The 20,300-nt window shown below is 33.3% G+C and overlaps 1 protein-coding gene across 3 annotated transcripts in view; it reads right to left on the reverse strand.

Moving 5' to 3' along the window:
* LOC126889739 (uncharacterized) overlaps positions 1-20,300 on the reverse strand; it is a 194,580-nt gene that overhangs the window by 85,708 nt on the left and 88,572 nt on the right. For 2 of the 3 annotated variants that reach the window (XM_050658290.1, XM_050658288.1), the window contains 4 exons: positions 13,188-13,357; positions 11,126-11,188; positions 7,060-7,221; positions 4,190-4,331 (listed from right to left, as the gene is read on the reverse strand). In XM_050658290.1, coding sequence (XP_050514247.1) covers positions 4,190-4,331; positions 7,060-7,221; positions 11,126-11,188; positions 13,188-13,357 — 537 coding nt within the window. The remainder of the gene's footprint in view (positions 1-4,189; positions 4,332-7,059; positions 7,222-11,125; positions 11,189-13,187; positions 13,358-20,300) is intronic. The other variant, XM_050658289.1, reaches the window with a different exon arrangement.

The following is a 20,300-nucleotide window of genomic DNA, read 5'->3' on the forward strand; positions in this document are numbered from 1 at the left end:
AAACTGAAAAAAAATGTGTAGCAGTAAAGTCTATCAATCGAGTAAAAACAAAGTTGTAGCTCATGAAAAATACGTTCTTGTGCGTCTAATTCCAAATCGAATATTTCAAGGTGAAATCACCGAAAAATTAAGCACTTTTCGAAAAAAAACCATTTAAACTTTTTTAAAGTGTTTATAAGAAGCTTAATTAGAATTATTCATAAAAGTTTCTAGCATTAAAAATAAGCGAGTTACGCTCAAAATAAAGTTGGCCCTCTTTTTTTGTAAAAAAATCATGCAAATATGCCCGTGTTTAGCTCCTCAAATGAAATTAATCGCTACCACTTTACAAACAATTTACTTACTTATCTATTTGTTATATATGTCAGTCTTACCGGTTTAAAGTGCTTATTTTTGAAAGGGTTATAGTTAAAAAAGCTTGAACGGGTCACTAATCACGAGTGTATGCAAATTTTGAACAGCCCTATCTTAACCAATTTTTGTCTTGCGGAAAAACAAAATGAAACTAGCATATTTATAATAGCAAAACCTATATTTTTTTACTCTTTAAGATTGTTCTTATCACTAATACTTTTTAAGTTATTTTGAAAAAAGAAATTTTTCAAAAATTTTTAGAAAATTTTGTTTTACTATAAAACCAATTTTTTTCAAAACTAAGCACTTCAAGCCAATCCAACTTACAGATCATATAAACAATATACATACAGTTAAAATAAATGAAAAGCGGTAACGATTAATTTTATTTAGGGTGCTAAATAGAGGGAGGTTTTCACAATTTTTTTAACAAAAAAAGGGGCCAACTTTTTTTTTTTCAGTGTAACTCGTTTATTTTTGGTGCTAGAAACTTTTGTGAAAACAAATATAAATCTTTTTTTAGGTACTTTAAAAATGTTAATAAGCTTTTCCCGAAAAGTGCTTAATTTTTCAGTGATTTCGCATTGACTTATTCGATTTGGAATTAGACGAATAAGAAAGTATTTTTCATGAGCTACAACTTTGTTTTTTCTCAATTTATATACTTTACTGATACACCTTTTTTTTTTTTGTTTTTCTATAAGCTACACTTTGGCTTAAAATATTTTTTTCGATAAAATATTTACTTTTTGAGTTATTTGCGAAAAACGGTATGAAAACGTAGTTTTTTTGTCGAAAAATCAACATTTTCAATTGCGAATAACGCGAAAAGTATTAATTTACTTAAAATATTTTTTTCAATAAAATATTTACTTTTTGAGTTATTTGCGAAAAACGGTATGAAAACGTAGTTTTTTTTGTCGAAAAATCAACATTTTCAATTGCGAATAACGCGAAAAGTATTGACTTAAAAAACTTTATAGAACTAAAGTTGCTTATAATCGGTCAATTTTTCCATTTCCGGGCTTATTTTAAACACGCGTTTTTCACCCCCTGAGAAAGGGTGACTGTCAACCCCAAGTAAAAGCAACCAATGGGACAAATTCAACTTTGAAGTGGAGGGTAAGTAGAACCTAAATCCAAATTTTCATGCAATTCGGAGTTGCCCCTGAAAATTACACTCCAAAACGGTCATTTATTGGGCTATATATCAAGTTGAGCTATATATCAACTTTCAGTAAATTGGAGGTAGAGGCAAAGAAAACTGGTTTAACCAAGTACATGTGCATCAACAGATAGATAGATAGATAGATAGATAGATAGATAGATAGATAGATAGATAGATAGATAGATAGATAGATAGATAGATAGATAGATATGTTTATTGTTTCTAATGAAAAATCATATAACAAGAGGTTTAGTACAAATTATTACACATAAATAGTCGACGCTTAATGGAGATTTAGTTACAATTATTCATTTAATATAAATGAACGCAATCTGAGTGCATTAATAAAAAATGTACACAGTTCCTTAATCTCAGTGGGAGAATGGGTTGTATTTAAAAACAGAAAAAAGCTCTCGGTATACTCTACAAATGATCGAATAAGGGGTGATCTAAAACACAAGTATAATGGACATTCCAACAAAATGTGGGAAAGAGTCTCTAATTTGTGTAAATTACATATTGAACAATTTTCAGTTTGGTCGATGTGATACGAAATCCCTTTATAATAAAATTTTATGTAAAGTTTAGAGCAAAGTCTGATTTGTGAATAAAGTCTTGTAATATATATGGGAGTTTTTATTTGTAAATAGCTTTGCGGTTGCCTATTGTGTGAGAAATGTTTATAGTACAAAGAATAGCGAGAACTTGTTAATGCTGATAAGTCATCTTGGAAGAGTTTTTCTTTCATTTTTAATAACAAACCGTTTCTTTGATGCCTCAGTAACCCCCATGATAAATTTTCCCAAGTTTCTTTTGCATCAATTTCAGAAAAATAATTTTTTAGCTGAACTACCCAGTTATAATGCTCATTATTGTCATTATTGTTACATAGCTGACGAAGACGGTTATAACAACATGTGCATCAACAGACAAAAGGGACGAGATCGAATAGGGCAAAATGTTACAATAGACCCATTAAAGTTTGAAAGAGTGGAGAGTTGTAAATATCTCGGAGCAACAATCACTGCAGATAATGATATTACGGAAGAGATTAAAGGAAAAATTCAGGCAGCAAACAGATATATGTATAGCTTCCACAATACTATTAAATCTAAGAGCCTAACACGAACGTCAAATATCAGAATATATAAAGGTACGTATACATACAAGGGTGAACCGCGCTCCGTGTAGCAGCTCGAATGGATACGGTATGAGCTCCCCTACATAAAAACCCAAACCGGTTCAATCGAAGAGGGTGATCGCCGAACGGGGTTCAACCGACGTATCCACTATGTGGAGCTGCTACACGGAGCGGGGTACACCCTTGTATGGATACGTACCTTAAAACAGTGTTAGACCGTTGCTCATGTATGGGTGTGAGACGTGAACTCTGACCAAAGCAATTAAAAGGAAACTTTTAATTGCTTTGGTCAGAGAGAAACTGTTTTGAGAGAAAAATCTTCAGAAGAATCTTTGGACCTTATTACGACCCTAATAGCAACTAATACCGAATAATAACCAATGCTGAGGTCAAGCAGATGTATAGGACGGGTGACGTAGTCCAAAAAATTTAATCCCAACGTCCAAGATGGGGCTGGCCATATCCCATAAACTCCCTAATAACCGCCTTGCCCAGTTAATCTGGGAGAAAGCCACCAGAGGAAATGACACTTAGGATGCCCACGAATGCCATGGAGAGACAATCAGCCCTGTGATGGATGACCGAAGTTATCTTTAACGTAAAGTTATCCTGTAGTTAAGTTATAACCTTATAATCCTCGAATTGGTGTGATGTATCATATTTAACTTAACTACTTGCGTTATTTCTTGACAGTTCTTAAGTTATCTGATATATCAACTGTCACTTTATAACGCTATAATGTCAAGGATTGTAAGGTTAGGTTTATGTTTTGATTTGTTTTTAGATATTAATCAAATGAATATTTAACATAGACCGCTGCTTCAGATTGTCCCAGGATCTTGTGCGGCATTTTATTAATTTAATAAATCAAATTTAATATCGAATATAAAGCAGAACAAAATTATCAAAAACATAGACCTAAGATCAATTAAAAACACGTAGATAAAATTAAAAGAATAATATAAATGAAAAAGAAAGCTAATAATTTAAAAATATAAGGGTAATGCAATTTTAAAAATTATACAAAAATCAAATCGAGAGATACAAGTTGAAATTTTTATTTATAAACATCCAAGGATTTTAAGTACTGTTCTTTGTTCTTTCTACTTTTACGATTCACCACCGAACGACACCGAACATCGAACAGCTGTTCGGTCATCAGTAGGCGTGGGTAGGTATACCAACTTCTCGTGATTCTCTTTCTCGCTCAAACTTGTACTGATTCTACAAAAGGTTCTCTTTTTAGACAACTTAATATTTTCTTTCGTCTATAACGTCTAATAAATAACTCATCTCATAACGGTGGATGATCCATCACACCGAATTTACGGTTTATAGTTATGAAGATAGTTATATGTTATAGTTATGTTAACTTTAACGCAAACGTTAAAAATAACTTCGGTAATTCATCACACTAGATAATAATTCGGTAATAATAAGACCCACCCCTGGGTTGCAGTGCTATGAGAAGAAGAAGATATATCAAAACTTAAGATAATTTAATCTATGTACTGCTCAAAACTTACTTGGATTTATCTAAAGTATAATGACTGCCATAATCAATGAGGAAAACGTTGTACAAAATTCCATCTTCGCCATTTTCAATATCGGTAATTCTGCCTCGACACCAGATCTTCTCTTTTAAAACTTTAACCAAATACAATTGGTCTAAAATGAATAATAAATAACATTCAACACTATTTTGATCAAAAATATATAAAAAACTATTATTGGTTACAATTATTTTAATTACGTAATTACGTAATTTCACGTAAATTTTGAAGTCAAAAAGTTGTTATTTTTAAGTATAGAATAGAAATATGCTTTGTTGTCATGAAAAATTGTACGATTTTATCGACAAAGCTTACAAAAAGTCAAGAAAACAAAACAATAACAATTCAATTCACTAAAATTACATAAATCGTCAGTATAATTAAAAATAATAATAATAATAATAATGAAGTTAATCAGAAAGAATCAATTGCAAAATTTAAAAATTTAAATAAATTGCAAATTGCATAGTCTACCTAGTGGTACCCCGTCAAAATAGCCCCGTCAAAAAGGCTCCGACAAAATAGCCCCGACATAATATCCCGCACACAAAATAGCTCCGACAAAAAAGCCTGCAGACAAAATAGCCGCGGAATAATAGCCCGCCGACAAAATAGCCCCGACAAAATAGCCCCGAAAAAAAGCTCCCTTCAGAATTCATCATGAAATAATTCCTTAAAAATACATTTTTTCGGAAATGGTAATTATCGTCTATTCAGATGTTTATCTTAACCACTTTAAATAAAAATTGTCTTTTCGGAGAACTCGAGTCCTGTCTTTCCTGCCTCTTGGAAGATTGAACATTTAAGTTAAGCGAAAATCAATGTTAATTTATGATATAAACAATTTTTTCCGTTTTCGGGCAACAGTAAAATGCATTTTAAATTAAATAAATTAAATACATTTTTCCTTTTTGTCAAATAATTTAAATTAAAAAAAGTTTTTGGACACCTTGTATAAATAATTATGTAATTGTTTATAAGAGGCTGTTTTAGCCGGGGCTATTTTAGCCGAGGCTGTTTTGACCGGGGCTATTTTGTGTGCGATCTATTTTGTCGGGGCTATTTTGTTTGCGGGCTATTTTGTCGAGGCTATTTTGTGTTGGGGCTATTTTGACGGGGCTTTTTTGACGGGGCTGTTTTGACCGGGCTATTTTGACGGGTCACGCTACCTAGTAATTAAGTTTAAAAGTTCTGCTACATATGACATCCAAATATAGATAAAAAAATAATAAAAATACTACTAGCAAAGGGTACTGTAATTTCTTAGTTATTGGTTGAGATTAAGAAAATCTTCTACTGCATAATATGGTCTTTCAGATAGGTAGGCTTTTGTCAGTTTACGGAATTTGGGGAAAGATGCTGCAGATTTAAGTTGTAGAGGAAGATGGTTGTAAAGTTTTTTGCGGAATATAATACAGATTTCTTTACTAACTCAGATGACGGGGTCGGTAAATAGACGTCAAAGGCAGAATTTCTCGTGAAGTAGTCATGATTAGGTCTTGGTTGATTAGGTCATGATAAGATCTACTACGCACTAAATAAAACAATATTTGGAAAGGAAGAAATAGATAAAGAAATAAAACTGAAGGTATACAATATAATATCTGTACCAACTTTAATATATGCAAGTGAGACATGAGTAAACAATGCAAAAATAGACAGTACAATAAACGCAGCGGGGATGAAGCAGCTGAGAAAAATAGCAGGAAAAACGAAATTGGACAGAATAAGAAATGAAGATATTAGACAAAGACTGAAACGGGAATCGATAATAACCAAAATCCAAAAAAGAAAATTAAAATGGTATGGACACATTAACATAATGGACCAAGGAAGACTACCAAAGCAGGTGATGGAATCAAAAAGATATGGTAAAAGAAGGAAAGGGAGGCCAAGGAAAAGATGGATCGATCAAATTATAGAAAATGGACAGGAAAAAGGAAAAACACTTCAACAAATGAAAGAGTTAGCAAAGGACCGCAAGAAATGGAAGATATGGATAGAGGATGAATAAAACCTCCGACGCCCCTGAGGGGCTTAAGGAGTTTCGAGAAAGAAGAAGAAGAAGAAGAGAGATAATGGGTGTGTTCGGACGACCATAGCGGCTGACTGTCAGCAGAAATCGGCTGAGTGGTTGTAAGCAGCCGTGATAAGGAAAGCTTAGTAAATATCTCAGCGGCAGACTTCCAGCGGTGACGTCTGACAGCTATTGCTGTCTCAGCTGTCCAGCCGCTGTGGTCGTCCGAACGCACCCAATGTGTGTTTGTGTAATTTGAACTATACGATAGTAAAAATGACTCATGGCACACGCCGCCGGCAGCAGAACGACGTTATTATCGGAAACAACAAGCACCTGTTATTCCTTATTTATTTCAAACTGTCTTAGCATTGTTTAAAAAAGACTAAAAGCCTATTTAAAAAATTGTTTTTTAAACAATGATCTTATGTTTTCACTGTTCTTAAATAACATATCATCGTTCCGATTTTGACTGTATTGTGTGTAGTACAGGCTTGTATTGTTCGCTTCCGTTTGCTTAGGTTTGTGTTTGCGTGTTTTTAGTAATTTAGATGTGTAGGTACTGTGCATATATTTCATGTTATTTCAATTATAACGGAGTTTATCTATAAGTATACCGTATTTTATTAATTTTTACCATATTCTCCGACTAACCCGCATTTTCGATAACCCGGATCGGCCGCGGTCCCGATTAATCCGAGTTATCGAGGTTCCACTTTACTTAAGTAATGATCTAGAGATTAACATTAATTGAGTCAACCAAATGCAATAGTTTTTAAAAAACTACAGTCAAAACAATTACGAGTATTAGTGAAATGAATCTTACTTATTTCTGGTTCGTCCACCACTCCAGGGTTAAGTCTGATAAATTCCTTAATTTCAGCATTCATCTGGGAAAACTGTTTCTGATTCTTTTTTAACTGAACATAGAAACACTCCAAACTTTCTATATGTGTTACTTCCACAGATTCTTGTTCCAACACTCCTACTAAAATATAAAAATATGTATAAAATAGTTAGTAAATAGTATAGGCGTCAAATAGGGCTTTTCATCGATGGTCATTTGTTTCGAGCTTCTGTCATATGTTGTATAATCTGTGTATAATATTAATATACACGGATTATACGACATTTGACAGAAGCTCAAAACAAATGACTGTGAATGAAAAGCCCTATAGAGGTTACCTTTTGAATTCTGATGGGTCCACCAAAATTCTTTTTGAGTATTTTTGGCTGCTTATTAATTTCGAATGTGGATTTCAGAGTGGTCAAAAAATTGTCCCAAACAATTTAAGTGTTTATAAATTGTTTATAATTTTTTCAAATAAAATTTCTTCCGTAATAAAAAACAAATAAAATGACGTTTACTAAACTTAAATCCAATAATTGGAAATCAAGATATTGTAAAATAGATCTTTTCACCGCTTTTCATTTGTTTCAGGCACTTGTCTCAGATCGTGTATTGATATTATACACAGATTATACAACATAATGACAAGTTCCTAAAACAAACGAGAAGCGTTGAAAAGTCCTATCAGTGCATAATGCAAATTGCAGAATATGTATTTTTATCGAAGCCTTTTCAATCGTAACTCGGCTTTTACACATGCAAATGAAAATATGTAATCGGTTTTGATTTGATTCAAATCGAATCTCTTGTCATCCTCCGACACCGTGTTTCGGGGTCTACCCTTTATCAAAGAGGCTTTGCAAGAAGACTGATTTGAATCAAAACGCACCGAGGAGATAAACTGAGGTATAAACGAGGAGCTTGGTATCAAAGACGGACAACTCCATTTTTTTCAAAATTGAGTTAATGGTACAGTCTTATAGGATTTTTCACACTTAATTCAAATCTGAATTGCTTTAGTTTCAAAAGCGGGTAGAACATGAAAGAAATTACATTTTAAAACGAACATCAGTTTCAGAAACGGATAGCTCCAACTTAATTTTGTAGCAGAATCGGACTACTCCGATTCAAATGTATTAAGAGACGTTAAAAGTATATTCATAAAAAAAACACAATTGGATGTAGATAATATAACGCGTTGCAGTTTTCAGCTTTCCTGAAAAAAAGTACAAAATGGAGTAGTTTGTCTTTGATACTCAGCTCCTCAAATATTCGAATATGACGTTGACCGGAGTATGGTTAGACTGACCTCTACGGGGAATGATGAAATCAGTGAAATGAATGTCAACAATGAATCAAGTAATCTGTTAACCCAGGTACTGTTAAATACTAAACGGGCGACGCTAGGAAAATATTCCAACAATGCATCGCAGATTATCCATATGAAACGCTATCATTTTGTGCTCTAATAAATACAGAGTATGGTATAAAACAAAAATGAAAATAATCGGTTTTGTTTTGATTCAAATCGAGTTTGCTCATTTGCATATGTAGAAACCGAGTTACGGTCGAAAAAGCTTCAAAAAGGTCTTATTTTGAAATTTCGCAGTATGGTAGTGATGTTGAAAAAGTAACTATTCGTTACAAAGTACTCGTTACTTACGAATACCGAAAGTAACGATTACTATACAGAGAGGCAAATCATTACTTTAATTACTCTGATTACTTCGTTACTTCGTACCAATCGTATCAGAGCTAATAACGACTATTGTATCTACTTTGATTACTCTGATTACTTCGTACCAATCGTATCAGAGCGAGTAACGACTATTATATCTACTTTCATTACTTTGATTACTCTGATTACTTCGTACCAATCGTAACAGAGCGAGTAAGGACTATTGTATCTACTTTGATTACTCTGATTACTTCGTACTTCCTGAAAGTCGTTATTATATCGGAATAGCTATACAAAATACCTACCTACTGAGAAATACGATTCTAGATATGATTACCGGTACTCAAATGCAAAAGTAACAAAAGTAATCATAGTAATCAAATCATTTTTATCCCTTAAACAGATGGGTGAAGGTCGTTGTTATATCGGAATACCTATACAAAATAGCTACCTACTTAGAAATACGATTCTAGATATGATTACCGGTACTCAAATACAAAAATAACAAAAGTAATCATAGTAATAAAGTAACGAATACTGTAAATGATTATACAAAATAACTACCTACTGAGAAATACGATTCACGATAAATATGATTACCGGTACTCAAATACAAAATTAACAAAAGTAATAATAGTAATCAAAGTAACGAATACTGTAAATGATTACTTTATACAAAATACCTACCTACTGAGAAATATGATTCTAGTATGATTACCGGTACTCAAATACAAAAGTAACAAAAGTAATCATAGTAATCAAAGTAACGAATACTGTAACTGTAAATGATTACTTTATACAAAAGTAACGATTTGTAACGAATACTCAAAAGTAACTATAATCAACATCACTACATTATGAACCAATTTTACAATATCTTGAGTTCTAATTATTGGATTTAAGTTTAGTAAACGCCATTTTATGAACACATTTTATTTGAAAATTTTGTTATATATTACACAGGCCTACAGAAAAAAAAATTTGTTTTGGTGCCGTGAATCTTTAAGCTGATTTTTACTATATTAGTAGCGATAAATGGAAATATGGATTTTGTTTTTTTGTATCAGCTCTAGTTTTATGGATATGGCACATTCCGAAATTAGTAGTTTTAATATTAGAGATAATGAAGAATATGCTATTCAAGGGAATATACATTGTTAATTAAATTTCTTCCTCAGTATATTTGTTGTTATCACTGTATTCTGCCTTATTTATGCAAGAAATGATGTCGTTACATTACTATTTTATAAGGAAATAAAACAGCTTGAGAAGTATTTTTAAACTTTTAAAACTCCTCCGTATTAAGCTAGGTCTAATGAAGCAATTCGTTAAGGCACTTGCTTCTAATGTTTTGCCTACATAGGAAGGAAAGGAAGCCGCCCCAGATAAGTACGGAAAAACTCAAAGCTGGAATCTTTGATATACCACAGATCTGACTTCTTACAGAGGAGCTGGCTTTTGTGTGGTCAATTAATGCGGTAGAGAAAAAAGCTTGGCTTTCATTTGTGGACATTATAAAAAATTTTCTGGGAAAGCTCAAAAGTAAAACTATGCCGAGCTGGTAAACCGTTTGCTGAATAACTTCCAATTACTTGGATGTAATATGAGCATCAAAGTCCAATATCTTCACGGCCACCTGGACCGTTTCCCTGAAAACTCAAGTGACACAAGTGAGGTACAAAATGAGAAATTTCACCAAGACATAAAAACCATGGAGGACCGCTACCAAGGAAGATGGGACACCCATATGATGGCTGATTTTTAAAGAAAGACTGTTTAAAAGTTCACTCCAGGAAATCACGCAAGCGAAGCTTTCGTTACGTCAAGTTTTTTTTCTATTTTGTTAGTTTTTTCTCAAAACTAATTGTATATCTGTTTCATTGTACAAAGAGTTTTATTGTATATAGTTAAATGGCTTAAAATATACGTATTTTCTAATTGTGTGATATTCATTTCAATTTAGTATATCCATATCGGCATATTCGTATTTTAATGCATAAGAGCTGGCATGGCCTACGTTATCTTGAAAACTAGAGCTGATTTGGCAAAACTAAAGCCATATTCGGAATAAGCACCCCAAATATACCTAAAATCAGCTCTAAACACTTTGGCACCAAAAACACTGTAGGCCTGTGTTATAGTTCATGAGCCTTAGCCTTATAAATAGTTATAAACAATTACATTGTTTATAACAATTTTTTGGCCACTAGGATCTAAATCCACCCTCGAAATTCGTAATCAGCAGCCAAAAATACATAAAAATTATTTGAGTTTGCCCATCAGAATTGAAAAGGCTACGGTGGCCTAGCTGTACTAGACTAAAATGAATATTGTGGAAAACAAAGATAGATTAATTATGTTTACCTGTTGAACTTTTTGAAGAACCCTTCTTTGATTTATCCTTGTTGGATGTTATTGTACTTTTACCTAGAATTAAACAAATATTCAGATGAACTAAATGAATTTTGAACTTTTGAAAAAAGCATAAAACGATATAATTGTGATATATTATTTTAATGTTTGTATACAGTGCGCCAATAACCGGCAAAATAATGGAAACGGCGGAAACAAAATACGTTGGGAAATAAAAAAACATGAAACTAGCAGAGGTGGGAAATTATCAATAGAAACCTATAAAGAACCCCGCACAAACCTTATGGAAATTAGGTCCCAGTGGATTTCGTCCATACTTTGGGAAAATATTTTTTGAAGCATCCTGATAAAAAGTTCTCATGGGCACAACTCAATCGTATAAAGAATTTTCAAGATATAGAGGCACAAACTCGGAAAATTATAAGATTTACTGGGTATTCCAATTCCCTAAGTTACTGGTTATCTGGCAACATGTAGAAGTTTTGATCAAGAAAAAGTACTAGTATTCTAGGATTTTTTCCTGGCTATCCAATGGCGACCTTTACCTTGACCTTCAACGGACGTCATCTTCTAGAGTTTCGAGGGTTTTCGGCATTAAATTGATATAAACAGATTACTCATGGGTTTTTGGGATCGCTAAACACGAATATGCCATCAGAATTTACCTCCAGAGGACGTGGTGTCCAGGGCCATTGCAAGGGACGTCATCTTCTAGAGTTTCGATGGTTTTTGGCATTTAATTGATGCAAATGAATTATTGGAGGGTTTTTTGAGGTCACTAAACACGAATATACCACCAGAACCGACTCCCGAAGCACCTGGTTTCCAAGGTCAATGAAAGGCGCTCCTGGAGTTTCGAGGGTCTTTGCTACTACATTAATGCAAACGGATTAGTTATAGGTTTTTGTGATTGCTGAACACAAATACATGATCAATACAGACACAGGAGCACTTGGTGCCTAAGACAGGATATCTTCTGGAGTTTCGGAGGAATCAAATGGATTACTCTTAGGTTTTTAACTCCAGAAGATAACCCGTCTTAGGCACCAGGTGCTCCTGCGTCTGTGCTGATCACGTATTCGTGTTCAGCAACCACAAAACCCTATAACTAATCCGTTTGCATTATTGTAGTACCAAAGACCCTTGAAACTCCAGGAGCCCCTTTTATTGACCTTGGAAACCCGGTGCTCCGGGAGTCGGTTCTGGTGGCATATTCGTGTTTAGCGACCTCAAAAAACCCTCCAGTAATTCATTTCCATAAATTAAATGCCGAAAACCATCGAAACTCTAGAAGATGACGTCCTTTGCAGTAGCCCTGGCCACCACACCTCCGGAGGTCAATTCTGATGGCATATTCGTGTTTGGCGATCCCAAAAACCCATGAGTAATCTGTTTATATCAATTTAATGCAGAAAACCCTCGAAACTCTAGAAGATGACGTCCGTTAAAGGTCAAGGTCAAAGTAAAGGTCGCCATTGGATAGCCAGGAAAAAATCCTAGACTACTAGTACTTTTCCTTGATCCAAACTTTTACATGTTGACAGATAACCAGTAACTCAGGAAATTGGAATACCCAGCAAATCTTATAATTTTCCGAGTTTGTGCCTCTATATCTTTAAAATCCTTCATACGATTTAGTTGTATCCATGAGAACTTTTTATCAGGAAGCTTCAAAGAGTATTTTCCCAAAGTATGAACGAAATCCACCGGGACCTAATTTCCATAAGGTTTGTGCTGGGTACTTTACATTATATTGATAGTTTCCCATCTTTAGACGTATCGGAGTCAAACTGCAACAGGAGAATTTTAGAAATGTTTATAAAATTCTCCGGTCACAGTGACAGTTGCGAAACGCCTTCGATACATCTAAAATTGGGAAACTATCAATATAATGTTTTATAGGTTTCTCTTGATAATTTCCCACCTCTACAAGCTTCATCTCTTTTTATTTAACAAAATATTATATTTCCCGTCTTTTCCGTTATTTTGCCGGTTCTTAGTGCACTCATCACTGTATACTTATGATATCCTATACAAAAATGTATTTGTTTACCTAATGAATCAATGATGTTTTCAATGTCATTTTGGTACAGGCCGTCTGTTTCGTCTTTTTCATAATCTGGTGGAAGATCCTCTTCAGAAACGAGTTTAATTTGGAATGCTTCATTTTTATCTACGGAAAAATAGTTTTCCAATCCATCAACCAAGGGGTTAACAACGAACCTAAAAATTATTAAATAAGTTATGGATACGACCACTGCTTGATAGAAGTTCATTTTATCTAAGAATAAAGCAGTGAAAACTTTCTACATCTACACAAAATTTATTACAACTTATGTTCACACAGCTGTTTCGGCAGAGTGCCTTTCTCAAATCATTCTTTTAGTCCAAGAGGAAGCGCTGAAAAATCTCTTTGAATTTACCAAAGCTAGATTTTTCACAGTTGATTAATGTGATTGTGTAGAGAAACATACTGCGGTCGGTCAAGCGAAACATAGAACAGGGGTTAATGAGAGGGTATCAAAGTTGCTTTCCTACGAAGGTAATTAAATCCATTTACTAAGGCTGAAAATCAGTACACACATTCTAAATTAAATATAAATAAAATTTATTATAGTCGGTCAGCTGTATGACGGGACAGAGCCGGTCGGTCGGCCCCAGTGAATGTACAGGTTTATTCACTATATTTTGACCCCCTTGTAAGCTGCTTTATTTACAGAATTAGAAAAAAATGTAAAATACAAAAGTTATTCGATTTTTAAATTATGATTTTTGACATATATACCGTACTAGTGACGTCATCCATTTGGGCGTGATGACGTAATCGACTATTTTTTTAATGGGAATAGGGGTCGAGTGCCAGCTCATTTGAAATGTTATGCAATTCCCTATTTAGTAATATAAACATTAACATGATTAATTATACAGGGTGTCCAAAAAATTTTTTAAATTCATTATTTAATTATTAATATTCAAAAAAAAAAAATTTGGACACCCTGTATAAATAATGATCTTAATGTTTACAGTACTGTATAGAGAATTGAATAACCTTTCAAATGAGCTAGCACACGACCCCTATTCTCATTTAAAAAAATAGTCGATTACGTCATCACCCCAGATGGATGACGTCACTAGTACGATATATACGTCAAAAAATCATAATTAAAAAATCGAATAACTTTTGTATTTTACATTTTTTTTTTCTAATTCTGTAAATAAAGCAGTTTACAAGGAGGTCAAAACATAGTGAATAAACCTGTACATTCAATGGGGCCGACCGACCGGCTCTGTCCCGTCATACAGCTGACCGACTATAATAACTTTTATTTATATTCAATTTAGAATGTGTGTACTGATTTTCAGCCTTAGTAAATGGATTTAATTACTTTCGTAGGAAAGCAACTTTGATATACTCTCAGTAACACCTGTTCTACGTTTCCGTTTCCCTTGACCGACCGCAGTATGTTTCTCTACACAATCACAGTAATCAACTGTGAAAAATCTAGCTTTAGTAAATTCAAAGAGATTTTTCAGCGCTGCCTCTCCGTCTATTTCGAGAGAATGATTATGATTTAGAAGTGAAGTGCGATGCAGAATCTGTTTTTCTATTATTGGAAGCCCTTTTGTGTTCTGCTATACCTTTGTTAAAGGTTCTATCAGTTTGACTGATGTAAGTTTTTGGGCAGTTACCACATGTAAGTTCCTATACACCACTGTGTAAGTGCTTTTTCTTTTGGCTTTTGGTTGTTATTAATATATTTGCTTCAGTTATTAGTCCATTCTTTCACGGTTTTGCTCTAAATTTTAAATAACCACTTGGATTGACATGCAATTTGGCATACGTATAGCTTACATGTCAAAGAAAAAAAGTGATATTGTGCCGATGTGTGCTTTTACCCTGGGGGTGACTTTCACCCCCTCTTGGGGGTGAAAAAATATATGTCCAAAATAAGTCCGGAAATGGGTAAAATGACTAATTTTAAGTAACTTTTGTTCTATAGAGCTTTTTCGCCAAGTCAACACTTTTCGAGTTATTTGCGAGTGAATATGTTCATTTTTCAACAAACTAACCACATTTTTAGACGGATTTTCGCAAATAACTCAAAAAGTAAGTATTTTGTCGAAAAAACGTTCTTAGCAAAAATATAGCCTATAAAAAAGTAAAAAAAATGGTGTACGCGTTAGGTCTCTGGATCTCGTAGAACCAGAGTTATAGCCAATGAAAAATAGATTCATAATCACCAAATTTCAAATAGAATATTTCGACGTGAAATATCCAAAAAATTTAGCACTTTTTGGGGAAAACCCATAATAACATTTTTAAAGTGTTTAAAAAAAAGCTTTATTTCTGTTTTTACAAAAAGTTTCTAGCATTATTACATTTAAGCACGTTACGCTCAAAATAAAGTTGGTCCCTTTTGTTTTTGAAAAAAAAAATCGGGAAGACCACCCCCTAATTAGCAACTTAAATGAAATTAATCGTTACCGCTCCACAAATTATTTTACTTATGTTGTGTTTATATGATCTGTAAGTTTCATCGATACAAAGTGCTTATTTTTGAAAAAATTTGGTTTCAAAGTAAAATTTTTAAAAATTTAAATTTTGAAAAATATGCTTTTTTTCAAAATAACTTAAAAATTGTTAGAGATATCAAAAATCTCGAAAAACAAAAAAAGTCGGGATTTGCTTTTCTAAATATCATTTATTTTTTTATTTTTCTGTTAGACAAGAACTGATTAAGATTTGGTGTTTCTAAATTTGCATACATTCGTTATCAGTGACTCGTTCAACCCCTTTTAACTACAGCCCTTTCAATAATAAGGACTTTGAACCGATTAAACTTACAGATCATATAAACAATATATACACGAGTCAAGAAACTTGTGAAGTCGTACCACGACTTCAACAAACAAGTGTGAAAACTTGTGAAATGGTAACAATTAAGTTCATTTAAGATACTAATTAGGGGGTGATTTTCTCGATTTTTTTACCAAAACGAAAAGGGACTAACTTTATTTTGAGCGTAACTTGTTTAATTTTGATGCTAGAAATTTTTTTTATAAAACAAAAATGAAGCTTTTTTAAACACTTTAAATAAGTTGTAATGAGTTTTCCCCGAAATGTGCTTCATTTTTGGTTATTTCACGTTAAAGTGTTCCATTTGGAATTTGACGAATATGAACCTATTTTTCGTTAGCTATAACTCTGCTTCTACTAGGTATAGAGACGTGATATATACACCATTTTTTTTTTTAATTTTACAGGCTATATTTTTGCTAAGAATGTTTTTTCGACAAAATACTTACTATTTGAGTTATTTGGGAAAAACCGTCTAAAAGCGTAGTTATTTTGTTGAAAAAATGAACATATTCACTGCCAAATAACTCGAAAAGTATTGACTTAGTGGAAAAACTCTATAGAACAAAAGTTACTTAAAATTAGCCAGTTTATCCATTTCCTGACTTTCTTTGGACGAATATTTTTTCACCCCCAAGAGGGGGTGAAAACCACCCCCAGGGAAAAAGCTCATATCGGCACAATATCACTTTTTTCTTTGACTTGTTAGCTATGTGTATGCCAAATTTCATGTCAATCCAAGCGGTTCTTTAAAATTTAGAGGTTTTGCAATATTTTACCGTTAAAGAACGGACTATATTGCTTGTTCTGAAAGCTGGTGTTATTCCTTTCTTTTGTATGTGTTTGACTATTTTTGTTAATACCTTGCCAGTATATCGAGGGCTGAAAACGTTCCAAGCCACATTCACAATATAAACTTACGTGCATAGAAATCGGCCCACTTAAAAATTTGGTCATTTTTGATGTCTCATATTTCCTAAACCTGTCGGCCGATTTAAGTGATTTTTTGAACATGTTATAGACTGATTCTTAGCAATACCACTGTAATAATATTGTTGCTAAACAGGTAAATTTTCATTGTATACCGGGTGTACCAATCAACCTGTGTTTTTTTCTCAAAGTTCGCATCACCCTGTGGAATTATGTAGCATTTATAAAATACTAAAATTAAAACCAAACTATAGCCTCAGGTTTTCTTAACATTCTGTTTTTTGATTCATTCGTTTATGTTGGATAATAAAAAAAATTGGTACTTTAACAACTAGACATGTTCTTCATCAATACATGGTGTTTCTAAATAAGTGCGACAGGCTTTAAGGAATAAATTCTGCATAAAAAAAATAATGAGTTGGCTTTATAAACTTATGTCCGCAAATGTTTCGTTTCCGATATACGGGATGTTGAATTATTTCTTACAAACTGACGATTTATTTTATTGCTTTAAAACGGGTTGAGATATGCCAATGAAATTTGGTGGGTTTTAATAGTCATTGCACATTTTTTGACATACAATTAAGAATTTAATATTCACCATTAGCGCGCATACGTGTAATATGACCGATCATATTAACCATATGCACGCTAATGGTGAATATAAAATTCTTAATTGTATGTCAAAAAATCCGCTAAATATAACTATCTCTTAAAAACTACCAAATTGCATTTGCATATCTCAACTGGTTTTAAAGCAATAAATAAATCGTCAGTTTGTAAGAAAAAAAATCAACATCCTGTATCTCGGAAACGAAACATTTACGGACATACGTTTATAAAGCCAACTGACATTATTTTTTCATGCAGAATTACCCCTTTAAGTTTGTCGCACTTATTTAAAAACACCGTGTATTGATGAAGAACATGTCTAGTTCTTAAAGTACCTAACTTTTTTATTATCCAACATAAGCGAATGAATAAAAAACAGAATGTTAAGAAAATCTGAGGCTATAGTTAGGTTTTAATTTCAGTATTTTACAAATGGTAGAATATCCCACAGGGTGATGCGAACTTTGAGAAAAAACACAGTTTGATTGGTACGCCTGGTATACAATGAAAATTTACCTGTTTAGAAACAATATTATTACAGTGGTATTGTTAAAAAATCAGGCTATATGTTCAAAAAATCACTTAAATTGGCCAACAGGTTTAGGAAATATGAGACATCAAAAATGACCAAATTTTTAAATGGGCCGATTTCTATGTACGTAAGTTTATTTCAGGAAACGAATTTTAAAGTTTGCTGTCAAATAAAACGGTTCTGACAAAATTATAGTTTTCCATATATTTGTTATATATTATTGTTTAAGGATTTGGTAATACTGTGATTCTTAAATCAATGCTGTCGTTGAGGTATAAAATGCAAATATCGTGGTTTTTTCAAAATTTTACACTTGTACCTGGAACCTTAGGGCACTGTAACCGCTGTATTTGGAACTTTGTGTCCCTAAATAAATTTGGTTTTAAAAATGTCATATTATGACATATTATATCATTATTGAAGACTTTATTGCCTTTGTAGTACTGATAACAATAATAGTCTATAGTTTATAGTCTATACCATGATGTTGGAAGAATTTTTAAAATCAAAGGAAGAAGAGAATTAACGAAGAGTAGAAATTTACTCAAATTAATTATTTTAATTAATTTATTTATTAATTATATTTATTTTCCTAAAATTAATTATTTTCCTAATTTTCCACTGCTATTATCTGATTATACGTGAACAAGAAGTAGAACTAGTGGAAAAGTACATTTACTTGGGTCATGAAATTAGAATTGGCAGAGATAACCAAACATGCGAAATAAAAAGACGATTCACTCTTGCTTTGGGCAGCCTACGGAGCTCTGAGAGACATATTTAGGAGCACTATACCGATCGGTTTAAAAAGACAAATGTTTGATCAATGTGTGCTGCCGGTAATGACATATGGAGCAGAGATACTGACTCTAACCAAGGCAACAGCGTCGAAACTGCGGGTTGCTCAAAGGCGTATGGAAAGATCCATGCTGGGTGTAACCCTACGGGATAAAATAAGAAATGAAGATCTCAGACAAAGAACCGGTATCGCAGATGTTATAGAAGGTATCACCAGGCTCAAATGGAACTGAGCAGGACACGTCGCCAGGCTGAAAGATTCAAGATGAACACGAAAGCTGATGGAATGGATACCGAGGGAAGATAAACGCAGTAGAGGAAGGGCGCCTACACGATGGATAGATGATATCAGGCGGATTAATAAAAACTGGCAACAAATCAGCACAAAACCGTGAAGTGTAGAAACAACTGGGGGAGACCTATGTCCAGCAGTGGACGTGAATTGGTTGGATGATGATGATTTTCTGGTAGATATTCGGAATCGGAGCTAAGATACTCGGAATCTGAGCTACAATAATCCTTCCAAGATTCATTTTCAGACACAGAGGACATTGCAAAACAAGAAAATGGTAATTATAACTGATAAAACTGACATTTAGCTTTCACTAATACTCTCACTGTAGCACATGGAACCATATGGTTCGAAGTTTAAAGCATTTCGTGTGCTGGGAACTAGATTTCACTGTTGACTGTGGCGCTATCTGTCAACGAATGGCAGAACTTTCAATACCATTCGATGCAGAATTCAAAGAACAAAGTTTTGTACAAACTGTCGCTTGAAACCCTATGGTTCTCAGCCCTTGATATGTAATCGAACAAAAGGTATTGGGTTTTATCACTGGTTGTGAAAAGCCTAATTTTTGGACTTTCTTATGCAGTTCTTGGTTTAAAATTTTGTTTATTTAATTTATACAGTGATGAGCGCGCGAATAACCGACAAAATAGCATAAAAGATGGAAATCGTATGAAGTTGTGAGATAAAAAGAAATGAAACTAGCCGAGCTGGGAAATTCAGCGATATTAATCTATAAATTTACATTATATTGATTGTTTCCCACTTTTAGATGTATCGGACGAGTTTGGCAACTACCCCCAGTTTGTCACTGTCACAGTTTTAGTTGACATACTCCTCTGATATGTGTAAAGGTGGGAAACAATCAATATAGTGTAAATTTATAGATTAATATCGCTAAATTTCCCAGCTCAACTAGTTTCATTTCTTTTTATCTCACAACTTAATACGTTTTTCATATTTTGCGCTATTTTGCCGGTTATTAGCGCGCTCATCACTGTCTTATGTACAAAGAACAAACGCCAGCCATAACTTTAACCCTTTCAGACCTGAATTTTTTTGGCTACAAAAAATTATTTTGTAATATATTTGTAGAGGAGGGTCAAATTAAAAGCCAAAAGTGACATGTATGGATAAGTATATT

The sequence above is a fragment of the Diabrotica virgifera genome, chromosome 8 (assembly GCF_917563875.1).
Source record: "Diabrotica virgifera virgifera chromosome 8, PGI_DIABVI_V3a".
Taxonomy (NCBI): Eukaryota; Metazoa; Arthropoda; class Insecta; order Coleoptera; family Chrysomelidae; genus Diabrotica; species Diabrotica virgifera.